The sequence below is a fragment of the Heptranchias perlo genome, chromosome 3, assembly GCF_035084215.1.
Source record: "Heptranchias perlo isolate sHepPer1 chromosome 3, sHepPer1.hap1, whole genome shotgun sequence".
In the NCBI taxonomy this organism is placed as follows: Eukaryota; Metazoa; Chordata; class Chondrichthyes; order Hexanchiformes; family Hexanchidae; genus Heptranchias; species Heptranchias perlo.
The window spans coordinates 140,038,298-140,059,412 of NC_090327.1; the positions used below are offsets into that span (position 1 = coordinate 140,038,298).

Below are 21,115 nucleotides of genomic sequence, written 5' to 3' on the forward strand. Positions count from 1 at the left end.
GTAGATCGAATCGGGCCAGGACCGACTCTGTTAATGGTAGGGCATTGGGGAGAGTTATAGAACAAAGAGATCGAGGAGTACAGGTTCATAGCTCCTTTAAAGTGGAGTCACAGGTGGATAGGACGGTGAAGAAGGCATTCGGCATCCTTGGTTTCATTGGTCAGAACATTGAATACAGGAGTTGGGATGACTTGTTGAAGTTGTACAAGACATGAGTAAGGCCACACTTGGAATATTGTGTACAGTTCTGGTCACCCTATTATAGAAAGGATATTATTAAACTAGAAAGAGTGCAGAAAAGATTTACTAGGATGCTCCCGGGACTTGATGATTTGACTTATAGGGAGAGGTTAGATAGACTGGGACTTTTTTCCCTGGAGAGTAGAAGGTTTAGGGGTGATCTTATAGAAGTCTATAAAATAATGAGGGGCATAGATCAGGTAGATAGTCAAAATCTTTTCCCAAAGGTAGGGGAGTCTATAACGAGGGGGCATAGATTTAAGGTGAGAGGGGAGAGATACAAAAGGGTCCAGAGGGGCAATTTTTTTCACTCAAAGAGTGCTGAGTGTCTGGAACGAGCTGCCAGAGGCAGTAGTAATGGCGGGTACAATTTTGTCTTTTAAAAAGCATTTGGACAGTTACATGGGTAAGATGGGTATAGAGGGATATGGGCCAAGTGCAGGCAATTGGGACTAGCTTAGTGGTATAAACTGGGCGACATTGACATGTTGGGCCGAAGGGCCTGTTTCCATGTTGTAAACTTCTATGATTCTATGATTCTATAAAATGTAAAGGGGTGCAAAGTACTGTGGGCGTTCAGCGAGTCCCCAGATTGTCAGTATTTACAGGGGTAAACGAGAGTGAATTTCTTTATTCATTCATGGGTTGTGGGCGTCGCCTGCAATGCCAGCATTTGTTGCTGATCCCTAATTGCCCTTGAGAAGGTGGTGGTGAGCTGTCTTCTTGAAACTCTGCAGTCCGTGTGGTGAAGGTTCTCACACAGTACTGTTGGGTAGAGAGTGAATCAATATATAAAGGGGCACCAAGGATTGTAGATATTCAGGCTGGACCGAGATTGTGTCAGAATTTACAAGGGTCTATCAGTTAATATATAAAGGGGTACCAAGGACTGTAGACATTGAGGGAGTCCCGAGACCACATCAGTATTTGCAGGCGTCAATGGAAGTGAGTCAATATATAAAGGGGTACCAAGGACTGTACACATTCATTGAGTCCCTAGACTGCGTCAGTGTTTACAGGGGTCTGTCAGTTAATATATAAAGGGGTAACAATGACTGTAAACATTCAGGATTCTCCAGACTGCATCAGTATTTACAGCGGTGTATTAGTCTGAATCAATATATAAAGGGATACGTCGGACTCTCGGCATTAAGGGAGGCCCCAGACTGTGGCAGTATTTACAGCAGAGGTCATTTAGAATGAATCAATATATAAAGGGTTTCCCTTGGAAGTGTAGACTTTTCGGCTGTACGCAGACTGTGTCAGTATTTACAGGGGTCTGTTAGAGTGAATCAGTATTTAACTGCATCAAGGACTGTAAACGTTCACGGTGCCCCCACACTGTATCACTATACTGGGGTCTGTGAGATGAGTTAATAAATAAAGGTGTACCAAGGACTGTCGGCATTCAGGGGTATTCCCAGACTGTGTCACTATTTACGGGGTCTGCAAGAGTGAATCAATATATAAAGAGGTATCAAGACTGTAGACATTGAGGATTGCCCAGACTCTGTCAGTATTTTTTTTTGATTCGTTCATGGGATGTGGGTGTCGCTGGCGAGGCCGGCATTTATTGCCCATCCCGAATTGCCCTTGAGAAGGTGGTATTGAGCCGCCTTCTTGAACCGCTGCAGTCCGTGTGGTGACGGTTCTCCCACAGTGCTGTTAGGGAGGGAGTTCCAGGATTTTGACCCAGCGACGATGAAGGAACGGCGATATATTTCCAAGTCGGGATGATGTGTGACTTGGAGGGGAACGTGCAGGTGGTGTTGTTCCCATGTGCCTGCTGCTCTTGTCCTTCTCGGTGGTCGAGGTCGCGGGTTTGGGAGGTGCTGTCGAAGAAGCCTTGTGAGTTGCTGCAGTGCATCCTGTGAATGGTACACACTGCAGCCACTGTGCGCCGGTGGTGAAGGGAGTGAATGTTTAGGGTGGTGGATGGGGTGCCACTCAAGCGGACTGCTTTATTTTGGATGGTGTTGAGCTTCTTGAGTGTTGATGGAGCTGCACTCATCCAAGCAAGTGGAGACTATTCCATCACACTCCTGACTTGTGCCTTGTAGATGGTGGAAAGGCTTTGGGGAGTCAGGAGGTGAGTCACTCACAGCAGAATACCCAGCCTCTGACCTGCTCTCGTAGCCACAGTATTTATATGGCTGGTCCAGTTAAGTTTCTGGTCAATGGTGACCCCCAGGATGTTGATGGTGGGGGATTTGGTGATGGTAATGCCGTTGAATGTCAAGGGGAGGTGGTTAGATTCTCTCTTGTTGGAGATGGTCATTGCCTGGCACTTGTCTGGCGCAAATGTTACTTGTCACTTATGAGCCCAAGCCTGGATGTTGTCCAGGTCTTGTTGCATGCGGGCTCAGACTGCTTCATTATCTGAGGGGTTGTAAATGGAACTGAACACTGTGCAATCATCAGCGAACATCACCATTTCTGACCTTATGATGGAGGGAAGGTCATTGATGAAGCAGCTGAAGATGTTTGGGCCGAGGACACTGCCCTGAGGAACTCCTGCAGCAATGCCCTGGGGCTGAGATGATTGGCCTCCAACAACCACTATCATCTTCCTTTGTGCTAGGTATGACTCCAGCCACTGGAGAGTTTTCCCCCTGATTCGCATTGACTTCAATTTTACTTGGGCTCCTTGGTGCCACACTCGGTCAAATGCTGCCTTGATGTCAAGGGCAGTCACTCTCACCTCACCATTTGCAGGCGCCAGTGAGAGTGAGTCAATATATAAAGGGGTATCAAGGATAGGAGACATTCAGGCAGTCCCCAGACAGTGACAGTATTACAGGGATCTGTGTTAGTGTATCAATATATAAAGGGGTGCCATGTAGTGGAGACTTTCAGCGAGTCCCCAGTCTGTGTCAATTTTTACAGGGGTCTGTGAGAGTGAGTCAATATATATCGTAATACCAAGGACTGTAGATATTCAGGCTGGCCACAGACTGGGTCAACATTAAGAGGGGTCCATGACTGTGAGTCAATATATAAAGGAGCACGATGGACTGTGGACATTAAGGGAGTCCCCGGACTGTGTCATTGATTATAAGATGTCAGTTAGTGAGAATCAATATATAAAGTGGAACCAAGAACTGTGGACATTCAAGATGTCCCCAGACTGTGTCAGTATTTATCGGGGTCTGTGAGAATCTGATAATTCATTTAGTGGTACAAGAACTGTCGACATTCAGGCAGCAGCCAGACTTTATCAGTACTTACAGGGGTCTATAAGAGTGAGTCGATATTTAGAGCAGTACCAGGGACGATGCACATTCATGCTGTACCCAGTTTGATCAAACTTATTGAATTCTTTGAAGAAGATTTTAAGACTCATAACTAAGGTCAGAGCATGTGGAGTCAGTGGACAAGTAGCAGAACGGATAGCAACTTGGCTACGAAACAGAAAACTGAGCGTAGGGGTTAAAAGTAGCTCCTCAGACCAGCAAAAGGTGGGAAATGGTGTCCCACATTGGTCAGTGTTGGGACCGCAGATGTTCAAAATTTAAATAAACGATTTGGATTCGTGAATTGGACGTACAGTTTCAAAATTTGCGGACGGCACCACATTGGGAGGTCTGGTTGGGAGTAATTTTGCGGAGAAGGCTCGGAGGGCCGAATGGCCGAGTCCTGCTCCTATTTTCTATGTTTTATTTTCTATGTAACGAGAGTCTGTAGGAATATTAGCAGGGAAATCCATTGACTGTGCGAATATTTACAGTGCAATCCAAGGACGATGCCATTGTTTACTGGTCGATCCAGAGACTGTACCAATATTAACAAGAGGATCCATAGACTTGTCAATTTTGACGGAGTATCCAGAGATTGCACCAATATTAGCAGGCGGTCTCCAAACTGACCAGTGTAATGGTTCAGTTCCATCTCTGAGTTTAAACCCAACCCTTGAAAGTGGGTTGAAAGTCTCTCAGATTAAAGGATTTCACTGAGAAATAAACTAAAATCTGCAAATGAAGCTGTTCTCTCATGACATCAGTGCTGTCAAGACTGTGGGTCTCATTGTTCCAAATAATTGTTAAAATAATATACAGGGCTTTGGGCTTTCCAACTGTGTAATATTTGGTTAAATATATGTTGTGATATAAAAAGTGATGGGTTTAAAGATTTTAACTGAATCTGTTTGTTCAGTGACTGTAATTAATGTCAGTCTCCATTGGCCCTAATTGTGTCACTGGAGTGTTTCTCTCTGTTATTTATAAGCGACGACTTTCAACGTGTTATCCCATAGTGTCAGTGGGAGCATCACCCCCGGCACGAACAGGGATCAGCGGCTCCACAGAGAGGGAAAGAATAGATCGGAATCTGAGAACAACAGATTGGAATGTTACAACAATGGGTCGGAATCTGAGAACAACAGATTGGAATGTTACAACAATGGGTCGGAATCTGAGAACAATAGATTGGAATGTTCCAACAATGGGTCGGAATCTGAGAACAATAGATTGGAATGTTCCAACAATGGGTCGGAATCTGAGAACAATAGATTGGAACAGTCCATTCTGGATGTTTCAATATCTTTATGCACATTATGATTCGCAATTATTAGAGGATCGGATGTATTTTGCCCTTGCCTGTATACAAGTGATTTACTATCCCCTCCTCGCTGTTGTTGGTATCACTGGTAAGCCTCTATATCCAGCTATTAATTCTATAAACCATGTTTCAGTGTATTACTGTTCTTATCATTCCCTTCCCACACTCGCTGATCTTGGTGTCTCTGGTAAGTCTCTATATCTATCTATTAATTCTATAAACCATGTCTCACTCTATTACCGTTCTCTCATTTACGGTCACAGACTCACTGCTGTCAATGTCGGTGCTAAGTCTCTACATCCAGCTGTTTATTCCCCACCACCTCCCTCGGCCCATCCACCGTCTCTCATTTGTCACACTTCTTGTCCAATATCCAAGAATGGATGAGCAACAATTTCCTCCAAATAAATATTGGGACAACTGAAGCCATTATTTTCGGTCCCCGCTACAAACTCCATTCCCCAGCCACCCACTCCACTCCTCTCCCTGGCCACTCTCTGAGGGTGAACCAGACCGTTTCTATTTGACCCTGAGATGAGCTACCGATCACATATCCGCTCTATCACGGAGACCGCTTACTTCGCACTCCGTCAGCCTCCGCTCCTGCCTCAACTCATTGCTGCTGAAACCCTCACCCATGCCTTTGTTACCTCTAGACTTGATGATTCAAATACTCTCCTGGTGGGTCTCCCATCTTCCACCCTCCATAAACTTGAGCTCATCCAAAACTCTGTTGCCCGTAACTGAACTCACCCCTTGTCCCGTTCTCCCATCACCTCAGTGCTCCCTGACTTCCATTGGCTCCCGTTTTGGTCACACCTCGATTTTAAAATTCTCATCCTTGTTTTCAAATCCCTCCATGTCCTCGCCCCTCCCGATCTCTGCAACCTCCTCCAGCCCTACAACCCTCCGAGATCTTTCCACTTATCAAATTATTGTCTCTTGCTCATCCCCGATTTTAATCGCTCCACCATTGGCGGCCATGCCTTCAGCTGCCTACGTCCCAAGCTCTGGAATTCTCTCCCGAGACATCTTCAGCTCTCCACCTCTCTCCTTCTTTAAGATTCTTCTTAAAACCTCCCTCTTTGACCGAACTTTTGGTCATCTGTCCGAATAACTCTTTATGTGGCTCGGTCATAAATTTTGTTTGATAATCGCTCCTGTGAAGCGTCATGGGATGTTTTACTACGTTAAGAGCGCGATATAATTGCAAGTTGTTGATGTTAATTCTGCAAACCGTGTTTCACTGTATTACCGTTCTTATTCCCTGTCCAACACTTGCTGCTGTTGGTGTCTCCGGGAAGCCTGTATGTCATGTTTCACTGTATTACCGTTCTTGTCATTCTCTTTCCCACACTCATTGATGTCGGTATTCCTGGTAAGTCTCTACATCCAGCTATTAATTATATAAATCATGTTTCACAGGGGATCCAGAGAATGTACTAATATTTACAGTGGGATCCAGAGACGGTACTAATATTTGCAGGGGATATAGTGACAGTAGTAATATTTACAGAGAACCAGAGATGGTACTAATCAAGGCAGGGGATGCACAGTCTGAATCAATAGTCAGAGTGGATCAAGAGAAGGTGCTCATATATCCAGCGTAACCAGATGTGCTTCCAATATTTCCATGAATCCAGAGACGGTACATAAGAACATAAGAACTTACGAAATAGGAGCAGGAGAAGGCCAATCGACCCGTCGAGCCTGCTCCACCATTCAACAAGATCATGGCTGAACTTCTATGTCAATACCATTTTCCTGCACTATCCCTATATCCCTTGATGCCTTTAATATGTAGAAATCTATCGATCTCTGTTTTGAATGTACTCAATGACTGAACCTCCAAAGAGAATTCCAAAGATTCACCACCTTCCGAGTGAAGAAATTTCCACTCATCTCAGTCTCAAATAGCCCACCCCTTATTCTGAGACTGTGACCACTTGTTCTGGACTCCCCAGCCAGGGGAAACATCCTCCTTGCATCCACTCTGTCGAGCCCTTTAAGAATTTTTGCCTGTTTCAATGAGATCATCTCTCATTCTTCCAAACTCGAGAAAATGCAGGCCGAGTCGACTCAATCCCTCCTCATACCACAATCCCTCCATCACACGAATCAGTCTGGTGAACCTTCGTTGCACTCCCTCTATGGCAAGTATATTCTTGGAGATCAAAATTGTGCACAACACTCCTGATGCAGTCACAATTAATTGCAGTAAGATGTCTTTACTCCTGTACTCACATCCTCTTGCAATAAAGGTCAATATACCATTTGCCTCCCTAATTGCTTGCTGCACCTGCATGTGAGCTTTCAGTGACTCATGTACAAGGACACCCAGGTCCCTTTGAACATCAACATCTCCCAATCTCTCACCATTTAAAAATATTCTGCATTTCTGTTTTCTCTGTCTTTCCCACCAAAGTGGATAACATCACATTTTTCCACATTATATTCCATCTGCCATGTTCCTTCATACTCACTTAACCTGTCTGTATCCCCTTGAAGCCCCATTGCATCCTCCTCACAACTCACATTCCCACCGAGTTATGTGTGTCATCAGCAAACTTGGAAATATCATATTTGGTCCCCTCATCCAAATCTTTGATACAGATTGTGAATCGGTGGGGCCCAAACATTGATCCCTGCGGCACCCCACCAGTCACAGTCTGCCAAATCGAAAAATACCCGTTTATTCCTACTCTCTGTTTCTGTCTGTTAACCAATTCTCAATCCATTCCAGTATATTATCCCCAATTCCATGTGCTCTAACTTTTCTTTTTATTCGTTCATGAGATGTGGGCGTCGCTGGCAAGGTCGGCATTTATTGCCCATCCCTAACTGCCCTTGAGAAGGTGGTGGTGAGCCGCCTTCTTGAACCGCTGCAGTCCGTGTGGTGACGGTTCTCCCACAGTGCTGTTAGGAAGGGAGTTCCAGGATTTTGACCCAGCGACGATGAAGGAACAGCGATATATTTCCAAGTCGGGATGGTGTGTGACTTGGAGGGGAACGTGCAGGTGGTGTTGTTCCCATGTGCCTGCTGCTCTTGTCCTTCTCGGTGGTAGAGTTCGCGGATTTGGGAGGTGCTGTCGAAGAAGCCTTGGTGAGTTGCTGCAGTGCATCCTCTGGATGATACACACTGCAGCCACGGTGCGCCGGTGGTGAAGGGAGTGAATGTTTAGGGTGATGGATGTGGTACCAATCAAGCGGGCTGCTTTGTGCTGGATGGTGTCGAGCTTCTTGAGTGTTGTTGGAGCTGCACTCATCCAGGCAAGTGGAGAGTATTCCATCACACTCCTGACTTGTGCCTTGTAGATGGTGGAAAGGCTTTGGGGAGTCAGGAGGTGAGTCACTCGCCGCAGAATACCCAGCCTCTGACCTGCTCTCGTAGCCACAATATTTACATGGCTGGTCCAGTTAAGTTTCTGGTCAATGGTGACCCCCAGGATATTGATGGTGGTGGATTCTGCAACTGTCATGCCATTGAATGTCAAGGGGAGGTGATTAGACTCTCTCTTGTTGGGGATGGTCATTGCCTGACACTTGTCCAGCGTGAATGTTACTTGCCACTTATCAGCCCAATCCTGGATGTTGTCCAGGTCTTGCTGCATGCAGGCACGTACTGCTTCATTATCTGAGGGGTTGTGAATGGAACTGAACACTGTGCAATCATCAGTGAATATCATCATTTCTGACCTTATGATGGAGGGAAGGGCATTGAGGTTCAACAACCTCCTGTTTGGGACCTTATCGAAAGCCTTCTGAAAATCCAAATGCACCACATCCACTGGTTTGTCCTTTTCGATTCTACTTGTTTCATCCTCAAAGATCTCCAATAGGTTTGCAAACATGATTTCCCTTTCAAAAATCCATGTTGAGTCTGCCAAATCCCGTTCATATTTTCTCAGTGTCCTGTTATCACATCCTTTATAATAGAGTCTCGCACTTTCCCTACTACTGATGTCAGGCTAACAGGTCTGCAGTTATCTGTTGTCTCTCTCCCTCCTTGCTTAAATAGTGGAGTTACATTTGCTACCCTCCAAGCTGCAGGAACCGTTCCAGAATCTATAGAATTTTGAAGATGATTCAGAGACTGCAATAACATTTGCAGGGGGATCCAGAGACGGTATTAATATTCACAGGGGATGCAGAGACTTTACGAATATATACTGGGGATCCAATGACGGTACTAATATTTACAGGAAGTCCAGAGTCTTAACGAATATTTACATGGATGGCGTTAGTAATTACAGGGGGACCAGAGTCTTAACGAATATTTGCAGATGATTCAGAGATGGCAATAATATTTGCAGTGGGATCCGGAGACGGTAGTAATAATTACAGGGATTCCACAGATTTTATTAAAATTTACAGGAGATCCACAAACAGTACTAATATTACAGAGGATCCAGAGACATTACTAATATTTCCACGGGATCCAGAGACGGTATTAATATTTACAGTGGATCCGGAGGCAGTGCGAATATTTATCGGAGATCCAGAAATGGTAATAATATTTACTGGAGATCCAGGGATGGTAATAATATTTACAGGCAGTTCCAGCCTGATGTACAATTGCCCTGTTTATTTCCCTTCCTTACAGTTAACTTATTGACGATTGTGATCCTATCTCGGGGAAAGTGCGGTCTCTCCAAATGTGTCACTCGTTACCTGGTGGCGATGGCAGCGGCGGATCTACTGGTCGTTATCTTCGATCTGATACTCAGGCAGATTCCCATTGTCTATCAGGGTCAGTTTCGTTTCATGCGGTCCATCCCCGTGTGTAATATCCACGCCGTCCTGCTTTTCGCAGCCACAGACTGTTCCGTCTGGTTCACCGTCACTTTCACCTTCGATCGATTTGTGGCCATTTGTTGCCAGAATCTGAAAACTAAATATTGCACCGAGAGAACGGCGGCTGTGGTTCTGGGAACAGTGAGTGTGCTGGGCTGTTTGAAGAATATGTTCTGGTACTTTATGTTCACGGGCCAGTATAATCTTTACAACCAACCGTGGTTTTGTGCTGTACCTGTCCTTGTTATGTTTTCACGTGTGTGGACAGTCATCGAACTCCTTCATTATATCCTCACCCCGGGGGTCCCATTTGTTCTGATTCTGCTGCTCAATGCTTTCACCGTCAGATACATTTTAGTGGCCAGCAGAGCCCGCAGGAGACTCCGGGGTCACAGCAGTGGGGAGAGTCCCAGAGACCCAGAGATGGAGAGCCGAAGGAAATCCATCATTTTACTGTTTGTTATATCAGGAAACTTTATACTGTTATGGGCGCTGTTTATGGTGCATTCTATATGGTACCGGATGTGGGTGTTGGGGTTTTATTCTGTAACTCTACCCAGGTTGATACTAGAACTGGGATACATGCTCCAGCTCATGAGTTGCTGCACAAACACTTGTATTTATGCCGTGACACAGTCTAAATTCAGAGAGCAGTTGACGAATGTGGTGAAATATCCCTTTACTGTAATTATAAAATTCATTAAATAATAAGAAGATCTGAAGACTTTCTCAGATCAGAGACCATTCTGCGTCATACGGTGTCTGATTCTCTCTCCACCAGGCCACGGTGCTGCAAACACTGTGTATTCTCCAATCACTGAAACCTTTATAACCTGAGGGAATTTATCAACTCATTTACAGCATTTGTCAAAGTTTATATCTCAATGAAGTACAAGTTGTAAAATAACATATCGCAACTAATTACACCAAATGTTTCACCGTATTGGAGAATTGAAAAGGAAACAAGAGAAATATTATTTAATATTAGTACCATCTCGGCATTCCCTGTAAGATAGCAGTGAGTAATAAAGTCCACTCTCTCTCCCCACACACACACACCCCTGGGGAGAGCAGTGAGTAATAAAGTCCACACTCTCTCCCCACACACACACACCCCTGGGGAGAGCAGTGAGTAATAAAGTCCACACTCTCTCCCCCCACACACCCCTGGGGAGAGCAGTGAGTAATAAAGTCCACACTCTCTCCCCACACACACCCCTGGGGAGAGCAGTGAGTAATAAAGTCCACACTCTCTTCCCCCACACACCCCTGGGGAGAGCAGTGAGTAATAAAGTCCACACTCTCTTCCCCCACACACCCCTGGGGAGAGCAGTGTGTAATAAAGTCCACACTCTCTCCCCACACACACCCCTGGGGAGAGCAGTGAGTAATAAAGTCCACACTCTCTCCCCCACACACCCCTGGGGAGAGCAGTGAGTAATAAAGACCACACTCTCTCCCCCCACACACCCCTGGGGAGAGCAGTGAGTAATAAAGTCCACACTCTCTCCCTCACACACCCCTGGAGTGAAATACATTGAAGTTATGGAAAGCTGACCCACCAGCGGTGACCTCACAGTGTTCGGGATGAAAAGCATTGGTCAAACTCCTGCCTTATGATATCAAGGACTAAGCAAGCCTGATTTGACTGATCAGCTCCCTGCTCTCACGTTTTGAGTTTATTAACTAATATCATGGGCTCTATTTTACCACCCGCTATCGGGTGCGTTCCTGGCGGGGGGGCTCCGAAAATCGGAGAATCCCGGCGCGGTACCGGAGCCCGCCCCGAACCCGCGCACTTCCGGGTTCCCCGCTGACGCGCCGGCGTGCGCGCGCAGCCCCCGCTGGTGGGAATCCCGCAGGCAATTAAAGCCAGCGGGATGCTACTTGACAGTATTTATTTAGGTATTTCAGGTCATTAACTGACCTGATTAAGGGACTATGTGGGATTTTAGAACAAAGTGGGACTGTTTCCCACACTGGGGGAAACACTCCCAGGTCAAATGGACCTGTTGCAGCTGTCAGCCTGTGGCAGCTGCAAAGGTCCATTTGACAGGTGTGGGGGGAGACCCTCACCCATTGCAGGAGGCCACTCTGTCACTTGGGACAAAGTTTGGCCTCCACCACCCTCCTCCTGACAATCAAATTCACCAACCTGCACACTTACCCCGGGGTCCGGAGACATGTACCTACCTTGCGGACCCCCTCGGATGTACATCTTGCGGATGGGGGCCGCCGTAGCTGCAGTCATGACCTCCTCGGAGGGCGAACAGCATCACCAGCCTCACCAGCCTTGCCATCCACGCCGTCCACCTCTGACACGTGGAGCTCCACAACACAGTGCTGTGACACATCCACCTGTACAGCAGGAGGGAGGGCTACCGCAGAGAGAGATGCGTCGCAGAGGGCACTACCCTCGCCACAGGGTCCACAGACCGAGGCTCAGCCTCCTGGACCTCTCTGAGCAGCAGTGCACAGAGAGGCTCAGAGTCACTCGACATGTCGCCTTGGACATCTGCAGCCTCTTTCATGCCGAGCTGCTCCTGGCTGGCCCGAGCACCATCTTCTTACCTGTCGCTGTCAAAGTCACCACTGCCCTCAACAACTTCTCCTCCGCATCCTTCCAGGGTGCCACCGGGGACATCGCCGACGTCTCTCAGTCGTCTGCACAAAAGAGCCCTGAAAATACACCTACACCCACTCTGCAGTGACACAATGGGTGACATCAGTTGTGGGTCTTCATAGTGATCCTCAGGAAAGGGCATTATTGCACAAACCAGACAGGATTCGCGAAGACGTGGCAGTAGTGGTGCCAATATAATATGTAATGTGAGTTGTTCAGAAATTCAATATACGTAACACCCATGACAAACCCTCAAACACCCTTGTGCATCCCCTTCATGCTCACGACACGTTTGCCTTACGCTTCCCACTGCACATATGTGATGCATGTCCTGTGGCTGCAGCACAGGTAGTGGCAGGTTGAGTGAGGCTGACCGTGAAAGAGATGCACGAGAGGGTGAGTATGAGATAGAGCCATGAGATTGTATGAGGATTGGGTTGAGTGGTAGTGGTGGGATGAGTACTGGCGAGGTGAGTAAGTGCAGGTAAGATGAGGATGAGGTTTGAGTGGGTGTGAGGGGTGATGTGACAGAGTAGTGTTGGCAGTGCAGAAGGAGGTGTGGGGTGGGGGCAGTGATGTGGCAGACGGAGTGTAGGGGAATGAGTAAGTGTACTCACTTTGGCTGACCTACTTAGGTCATTGGAGCGCCTCCTGCACTGTATGCAGGTTTGTGATATGTTGGTGGTGCTGGTGACCTCCTCTGCCACCTCGAGACAGGCCTTCTTGGTGGCAGAGGCAGGCCGCTTCCTCCCGCCCACCGGGGGGAAGATCTCTTTCCTCCCCCTCCTCCTCACCCCATCTATTGATACCTGGAGTGAGGCATCATTAAACTGGGAGCAGCCTTCCCCCTGGGCTGCTCCATGCTGTAATTTTTCCTATTTGTTGCAGCATCTGTCAGTAGAGGACTGCCCCTTTAAATAGAGCTCCTCCAGCTGACAGATCTTACTGCGCATGCGCAGTCCGCCCGATGCGCAGATCAGCAGTGGGGAACCCGGAAGACAGAGTAAGTGGCTCCAATTGGGCTGCGATCGCGCGGGTGGCTGACTAATTTCACCGGGCGCGTTACCCACGCGCCCAATCGCCCCCCCGCCGCGAACCCACAGCCCTGCTAACATCGAGCCCATGGTTCTGTGAGTATGGCTATGTCAGGCTATTGCTTGACTAGTCTGTGGGACAGCTCTCCCAATTTTGGCACAAGTCCCCAGATGTTGGTGAGGAGGAATTTGCAGAGTCGGCTGGGCTTGGTTTGCCTTTGTTGTGTCCGGTGCCTTGTGGTCCGTCCGGTTATATTCTTGTTATGACTTTCTTCAGCGAGATTGTCCAACTGAATGGCTTGATCGTCTATTTCAGAGAGTGATTAAGAATGAACCACATTGCTGTGGGTCTGTGGTCACAGAGAGGCCAGGCCGGCATGTTTCATTCCCTAAAAGATATTCGTGAACCAGATTGGTTTTTACAACAATCACATGTCCACCATTATTGATATAAGTTTTTCTTTAATTTCAGATTTTATTTAATTAATTGAATATTAAATTCCCCAGCTGCTGTGATAGGATTTGAACTCATGACTCTGGATTATTAGTCCAGTAACATAGCCACTATGCTACCGTACCCATACTGTGTGCAGTGTGAAATACACTGAAGTTTTTATAAACACTGGAATATGACACGGTGTGAAGTACACTGAAGTTATCATAAACACAGAGAGCTGACACACCAGGGGAGGCCTCACAGTTATGGACACGGAGTCAAATACACTGAATTGCTTATAAACTCAGAAAGCTGACACACCAGGGGAGGCCTCACAGTGTTAGCCACGGAGAGAAATACATTCAGGTGTTTATTAAAACAGAAAACTGACACACCAGGGGAGGCCTCACATTGTTGCACAAGGAGTGAAATATATCGAGGTGTTTATAAACACAGAAAATTGACAGACCAGGGGAGACCTCACATTGTTTGACACGGAGTAAAATACAATTAAGTGTTGATAAACACAGAAAGCTGACAGACCAGGGGAGATCTCACATTGTTAGAAACGGAGAAAAATACAATTAAGTGTTGATAAACACAGTAAGCTGACAGACCAGGGGAGATCTCACAGTGTTAAAACAAAGAAACATAGAAAATAGGAGCAGGAGTAGGCCATTCGGCCCTTCGAGCCCGTTCCACCATTCAATATGATCATGGCTGATCCTCTATCTCAATATCTTATTCCCGCTATCTCCCCATACCCCTTGATGCCTCTCTGTCTAGAAATCTATCCATCTCCTTCTTAAATATATTCAGTGGCTTGTCCTCCACAGCCTCCTGAGGTGGAGAATTCCACAGGTTCATCACCCTCTCAGTGAAGGAATTTCTCCCCATCTCAGTCCTAAATGTCCTTCCCCGTATCCTGAGACTGTGACCCCTCGTTCTGGACCCCCCAGCCAGGGGAAACATCCTCCCTGCATCCAGTCTGTCCGGCCCTGTCAGAATTTTGTACGTTTCAATAAAATCCCCTCTCATTCGTCTAAACTCGAGAGAATACAGGCCTAATCGACCTAATCTCACCTCATACGACAGTCCTGCCATCCCAGCAATCGGTCTGGTGAACCTTCGCTGCACTCCCTCTCTGGCAAGTATATCCTTTCTTAGGTAAGGAGACCAAAACTGCACACAATACTCCAGGTGTGGTCTCACCAAGGCCCTGTATAGCTGCAGTAAGACATCCTTGCTCCTGTACTCAAATCCTCTTGCAATGAGGGCCAGCATACCATTTGCCTTCCTAACTGCTTGCTGCACCTACATGTTTGCTTTCACTGATTGGTGTACAAGGACACCCAGGTCCCTTTGTACATCAACATTCCCAATCTATCACATTTACATAATACTCTGCCTTTCTGTTTTTTCCTTCTGAAGTGGATAACTTCACATTTATCCATGTTATACTGCATCTGCCATGTATTTGCCCACTCACTCAACTTGTCTAAACCGCCTTGAAGCCTCTTTGCATCCTCCTCACAACTCACGATCCCACCTAGTTTTGTGTCGTCAGCAAACTTGGAAATATTACATTTGGTTCCCTCATCCAAATCATTGATATATATTGTGAACTGGTCCCTGCGGTACCCCACTAGTCACCGCCTGCCACCCCGAAAAAGACCCATTTATTCCTACTCTCTGTTTCCTGTCTGTTAACCAATTCTCAATCCATGCCAGTATATTACCCCCAATCCCATGTGCTTTAATTTTGCACACAAACCTCTTAACGTGGCACTTTATCAAAGTCCTTCTGAAAATCCAAATACACCACATCCACTGGTTCTCCCTTATCTATCCCACAAGTTACATCCTCAAAAAACTCCATTAGGTTTGTCAAACATAATTTCCCTTTCATAAATCCATGTTAACCTTGTCAAATCCTGTTGATATTTTCTAAATGTCCTGTTATCACATCCTTTATAATAAACTCTAGCATGTTCCCTACTACTGATGTTAGGCTAACCGGTCTGTAATTCCCTGTTTTCTCTCTCCCTCCTTTTTTTAAATAGTGGGGTTACATTTGCCACCCTCCAATCTGCAGGAACTGTTCCTTAATCAATAGAATTTTGGAAGATGACAACTAATGCATCCATTGTTTCCATGGCGACCTCTTTTAGTGCTCTGGGATGCAGATTATCAGGCCCTATAGATTTAGCGGCTTTCAGACTCATTAATTTCTCCAGCACTATTTTTTACTAATACTGATTTCCTTTAATTCCTCATTCTCACTGGACCCTTGGCTCCCCAGCATTTCTAGGAAATTAATTTGTGTCCTCTTCCATGAAGGCAGAACCAAAGTATTTGTTTAATTGCTCTGCCATTTCCCTGTTCCCCATTATAAATTCTCCCGTTTCTGACTGTAAGGGACCTACATTTGTCTTCACTAATCTTTTTCTTTTTACATGCTTGTACAAGCTTTTACAGTCCACCTTTATGTTCCTTGCAAGTTTACTCTCATACTCTATTTTTCCCCTCTTAATCAATCTCTTCGTCCTTTTTTGCTGAATTCTAAACTGCTCCCAATCCTCAGGCTTGCTACTTTTTCTGGCAACTTTATATGACTCCTCTTTGGATCTAATACTATCCTTAATTTCTTTTGTTAGCCATGGTTGGGCCGCTTTTCCTTTTGTGTTTTTGCTCCAGAAAGGAATGTATAATTGTTGCAATTCATGCATTTGTTTCTTAAATGTTAGCCATTGTCTATCCCCCATCGTGCCTTTTTATGAAGCTCTCCAATCTGTCATAGCCAACTCACTGCTCATAAATTCGTAGTTCCTTTGTTTAGATTTAGGAACCCAATTTTGCATTAGATTACTTCATTTTCCATCTGAATGAAGAATTCTATCATGTTATGGTCACTCTTCCCTAAAGGACCCCACACAACAAGATTATTAATTAACCCCTTCTCATTGGATCTAGGATAGCCTGCTCCCGAGTTGGTTTCTCAATCTTCTGGTCTAAAAAAAACATCTTGTACACACTCCAGGAATTCATCCTCCACAGTATTATAGCTAATTTGTTCTGGCCAGTCTATATGTAGATTAAAGTCACCCATTATTACTGTAGTGCCCTTGTTACATGCATCTCTAATTTCCTGTTTGATGCCGTCCCCTACATTAACATTACTGTTTGGAGGCCTATAGACAACTCGCACCAGTGTTTTCTGCCCATTGGTGCTTCTTAACTCCACCCACACTAATTCTACATCTTGATTTTCTGAGCCAATGTCTTTTCTCACGATTGCTCTGATTTCATCCTTTTATAACAAAGCCACCCCACCTCCTTTTCCTTTTTGTCTGTCCTTCCCAAATATCAAATACCCTTGGATATTCAGCTGCCAGCCTTGATCACACTGCAGCCACGTTTCCGCAATCGCAATTATGTTGTATCTGTTTACATCAAGTTGTGCTGTGAAATTGTCTACCTTATTACGAATGCTTCGTGCATTCAGGTTATGTGCCTTTAGATTTGTATTTTTAAAATTTTTAGACATCTTAACATTTTTTTGTACTATGGCCCTATTTGTCTTATTACCATTTTTTCTTACCCCCACCCTATTTGTTAGTGCACTTTTTCATTTATACGCTCTGTCCCTTCCTAAAGAACAATCTGGTTATCCTTATCCCAATCACTTTCCTGCACTGCGTCCTTGTCTTTTCTCTTTAGCGTTCTCGACTTCGCTCCATCAGGACCCTCCCCCCGCCTATTTACTTTAAAGCCCCATCTATGACCCTAATTATTAGATTCGAGAGAACTCTGGTCCCAGCACGGTTCAGGTGTAGTCTGCCCAACAGAATAGCTCTGTCTTTCCACAGTACTGGTGCCAGTGCCTCACGAATCGAGTCCCACTCCCCCACACCAATATTTGAGCCACAAGGAGTGAAATATATTGACCATAAGAGATTGGAGCAGGAGTAGGCCATTCGGCCCCTCAAGCCTGCTCTGCCATTCAGTGAGATCATGTCTGATCTGATTTTTACCTCAACTCCACTTTCCTGCCTTTTCCCCATATCCTTTGACTCCCTTGCTGATCAAAAGTTTGTCCAACTCAGCCTTGATTGTATTCAATGACTCAGCCTCCACAGCTTTTTGGGGTAAAAAATTCCAAAGATTCCCAATCCTCTGGGAGAAGAAATTCCTCCTCATTTCTGTCTTAAACGGGCGACCCCTTATTCTGAGACTATGCCCCCTAGTTTTAGATTCCCCCATGAGGGGTAACATCCTCTCAGCATCTACCCTATCGAGTCCCCTCAGAATCTTGTATGTTTCAATAAGATCTCCTCTTATTCTCCTCAACTCCAGTGAGTATAGACCCAACCTGTTCAATCTTTCCTCATAAGACAATCCTTCCATACCCGGAATCAACCGAGTGAAACTTCTCTGAACTGCCTCCAATGCAAGTATGTCCTTCCTTAAATCAGGGCACCAGAACTGTACGCAGTACTCCAGGTGTGGTCTCACCAGCACCCTGTACAGTTGTAGTATGATTTCCCTGCTTTTATACTCCATCCCACTAGAAATAAAGGCCAATATTCCGTTTGCCTTCCGGATTACCTGCTGCACCTGTATGTTGACTTTTTGTGTTTCATGTACGGGGGCACCCAGATCCCTCTGTACTGCAGCATTTTGTAATATTTCTCCATTCAAAAAATATTTTGCTTTTTTATTTTTCCTCCCAAAGTGGACGACTTCACATTTTCCCACATTATATTCCATCTGCCAAATTTTTGCCCATTCGCATAACCTGTCGATATCCCTTTGCAGACACTTTGTGTCCTCATCGCAACTTACTTTTCCACCTTTGTATCATCATCACGTTTGGCCACAATACCCTCTGTTCCTTCATCCAAGTCATTGATATATATTGTAAATAATTGAGGCCCCAGCACTGATCCCTGTGGCACCCCACTAGTTACAGATTGCAAATTTGAAAATAACCCTTTTATCCCGATTCTTTGTTTTCTGTTAGTTAGCCAATCCTCTATCCATGCCAGTATATTACCCCCAACACCATGAGCTCTTATCTTGTGAAGTAATCTTTTATGTGGCACCTTATCGAATGCCTTTTGGAAATCCAAATATACTGCATCCATTGGTTCCCCTTTATCCACCCTGCCCGTTACTTCCTCAAAGAACTCTAATAAATTTGTCAGACACGATTTCCCCTTCATAAAATCATGTTGACTCTCCTTGATTGTATTATAAGTCTCCAAATGTCCTGCTACTACTTCCTCAATGATGGATTCTTGCATTTTCCCAATAACAGATGTTAGGCTAACTGGTCTATAGTTACCTGCTTTCTGTCTCACTCCATTCTTCAATACATTTGCGGTTTTCCAATCCACTGGGACCTTTCCAGAATCTAGTGAATTCTGGAAGATTGCAAACAATACATCCATTATCTCTGTAGCCACTTCCTTTAAGACCCTCGGATGCAAGCCATCAGGTCCAGGGGACTTGTCAGCCTTTAGACCCATTACTTTACCTAGTACTTTTTCTCTAGTGATAGTGATTGTTTTTAGTTCCTTCCTCCCCTTTGCCCCTTGATTTTCTACTATTATTGGTACATTATTCGTGTTTTCTACTGTGAAGACAAATACAAGATATCTGTTCAATTCCTCTGCCATTTCCTTGTTTTCCATTATTATTTCCCCAGTCTCATCCTCTAAGGGACCAATGTTTACTGTAGCTATCCTCTTCCTTTTTATATACTTGTAGATGCTTTTACTGTCAGTTTTTATATTTCTTGCTCGTTTACTCTCAATTGATTTTCTCCCTCTTTATTATTCTTTTAGTCATCCCTTGCTGCTTTTTAAAGTTTTAAAGTTTTCCCAATCTTCAGGCCGACCAGTAATCTTAGCTCCAAACCTTGGTCACCTTGCAACCACGTCTCTGTAATGGCCACGAGATCAAACCCATTTGTTTCTATTTGTGCCGTCAATTCATCTATCTTATTACGAATGCTGCGCACATTCAGATAAAGAACCTTTAATTTTGTCTTTTTACCATTCCTTCCTACCCCGGCCCCATTTGCTAGTGCACTCTTATGTTTGTACGCTCTGTCCCTTCCTGACACACTGTTTATCATTACTCCCATTACTTTCCTGTACTACTTCCTTGTCTTTTCTCTTTATCAATCTAAACTTCGCCCCACTGAACCCTCCACCCCGCCCCCCCCTCTATTTAGTTTAAAGCCTTCTCTACCGCCCTAGTTATTCAGTTCGCCAGAAAACTGGTCCCAGCATGGTTCAGGTGAAGCCCATCCCAACGGAACAGCTCCCTCTTTCCCCAGTACTGGTGCCAGTGCCTCATGAATCGAAACCCACTTCTCCCACACTAATCTTTGAGCCACGCATTCATCTCTCTGATCTGATTTACCCTCTGCCAATTTGCTCGTGGCTCAGGTAATAATCCAGAGATTATCACCTTTGTGGTTCTGCTTTTTAATTTAGTCCCTTGCTGCTCAAACTCCCTCAGCAGAAACTCTTTCTTGGTCCTACCTATGTCATTGGTACCTACGTGGACCAAGACAACTGGATCCTCCCCCTCCCACTCCAAGTTTCTCTCCAGCCCTGAGGAGATGTCCTTAACCCTGGCACCGGGTAGGCAACACAGCCTTCGGGACTCTCGCTCTTGGCTGCAGAGAACTGTGTCTGTCCCTCTAACTATACTGTCGCCTACTACAACCACATTCCTTTTTACTCCCCCCACTTGAACGGCCCCCTGAACCACAGTGCCGTGGCCAGTTTGCTCATCCTCCCTGCAGTCCCTGCACTCGTCCACAAGGGCTGCAAGAACCCCATATCTATGGGACAAGAGCAGAGGCTGAGGCTCCTGCAATGCTCCCTCCTGGATCCCCATACCTGCCTCACTCGCAGTCACACCCTCCTGTCCCTGACCACGTGCCAATTCTGCAGTATTTATATCATAGAATCATAGAATCATAGAAGTTACAACATGGAGACAGGCCCTTTGGCCCAACATGTCCATGTCGCCCAGTTTATACCACTAAGCTAGTCCCAATTGCCTGCACTTGGCCCATATCCCTCTATACCCATCTTACCCATGTAACTGTCCAAATGCTTTTTAAAAGACAAAATTGTACCCGCCTCTACTACTGCCTCTGGCAGCTCGTTCCAGACACTCAGCACCCTTTGAGTCAAAAAATTGCCCCTCTGGACCCTTTTGTATCTCTCCCCTCTCACCTTAAATCTATGCCCCCTCGTTATAGACTCCCCTACCTTTGGGAAAAGATTTTGACTATCTACCTCATCTATGCCCCTCATTATTTTATAGGCTTCTATAAGATCACCCCTAAACCTTCTGCTCTCCAGGGAAAAAAGTCCCAGTCTATCCAACCTCTCCCTGTAAGTCAAA

At 45.6% G+C, this 21,115-nt stretch overlaps 1 protein-coding gene across 1 annotated transcript; it reads left to right on the forward strand.

The window, feature by feature from the left end:
- Window positions 1-4,596: 4,596 nt before the first annotated feature.
- Window positions 4,597-10,299, forward strand: LOC137307685 (probable G-protein coupled receptor 139). Its single transcript, XM_067976899.1, has 2 exons — window positions 4,597-4,885; window positions 9,401-10,299. Exons 1-2 carry the CDS (start codon window positions 4,597-4,599, stop codon window positions 10,297-10,299), a joined length of 1,188 nt encoding a protein of 395 aa, XP_067833000.1.
- The last annotated feature ends 10,816 nt before the right edge of the window (window positions 10,300-21,115 follow it).

Excerpts from the sequence above, each read along its gene's own strand:
- LOC137307685 (XM_067976899.1), top strand. The coding sequence starts at position 4,597 with ATGGGTCGGAATCTGAGAACAACAGATTGGAATGTTACAACAATGGGT. Across the intron at positions 4,886-9,400 it reads CGCTGTTGTTGGTATCACTG|TTAACTTATTGACGATTGTG; the intron begins GTAAGCCTCTAT and ends CCTTCCTTACAG.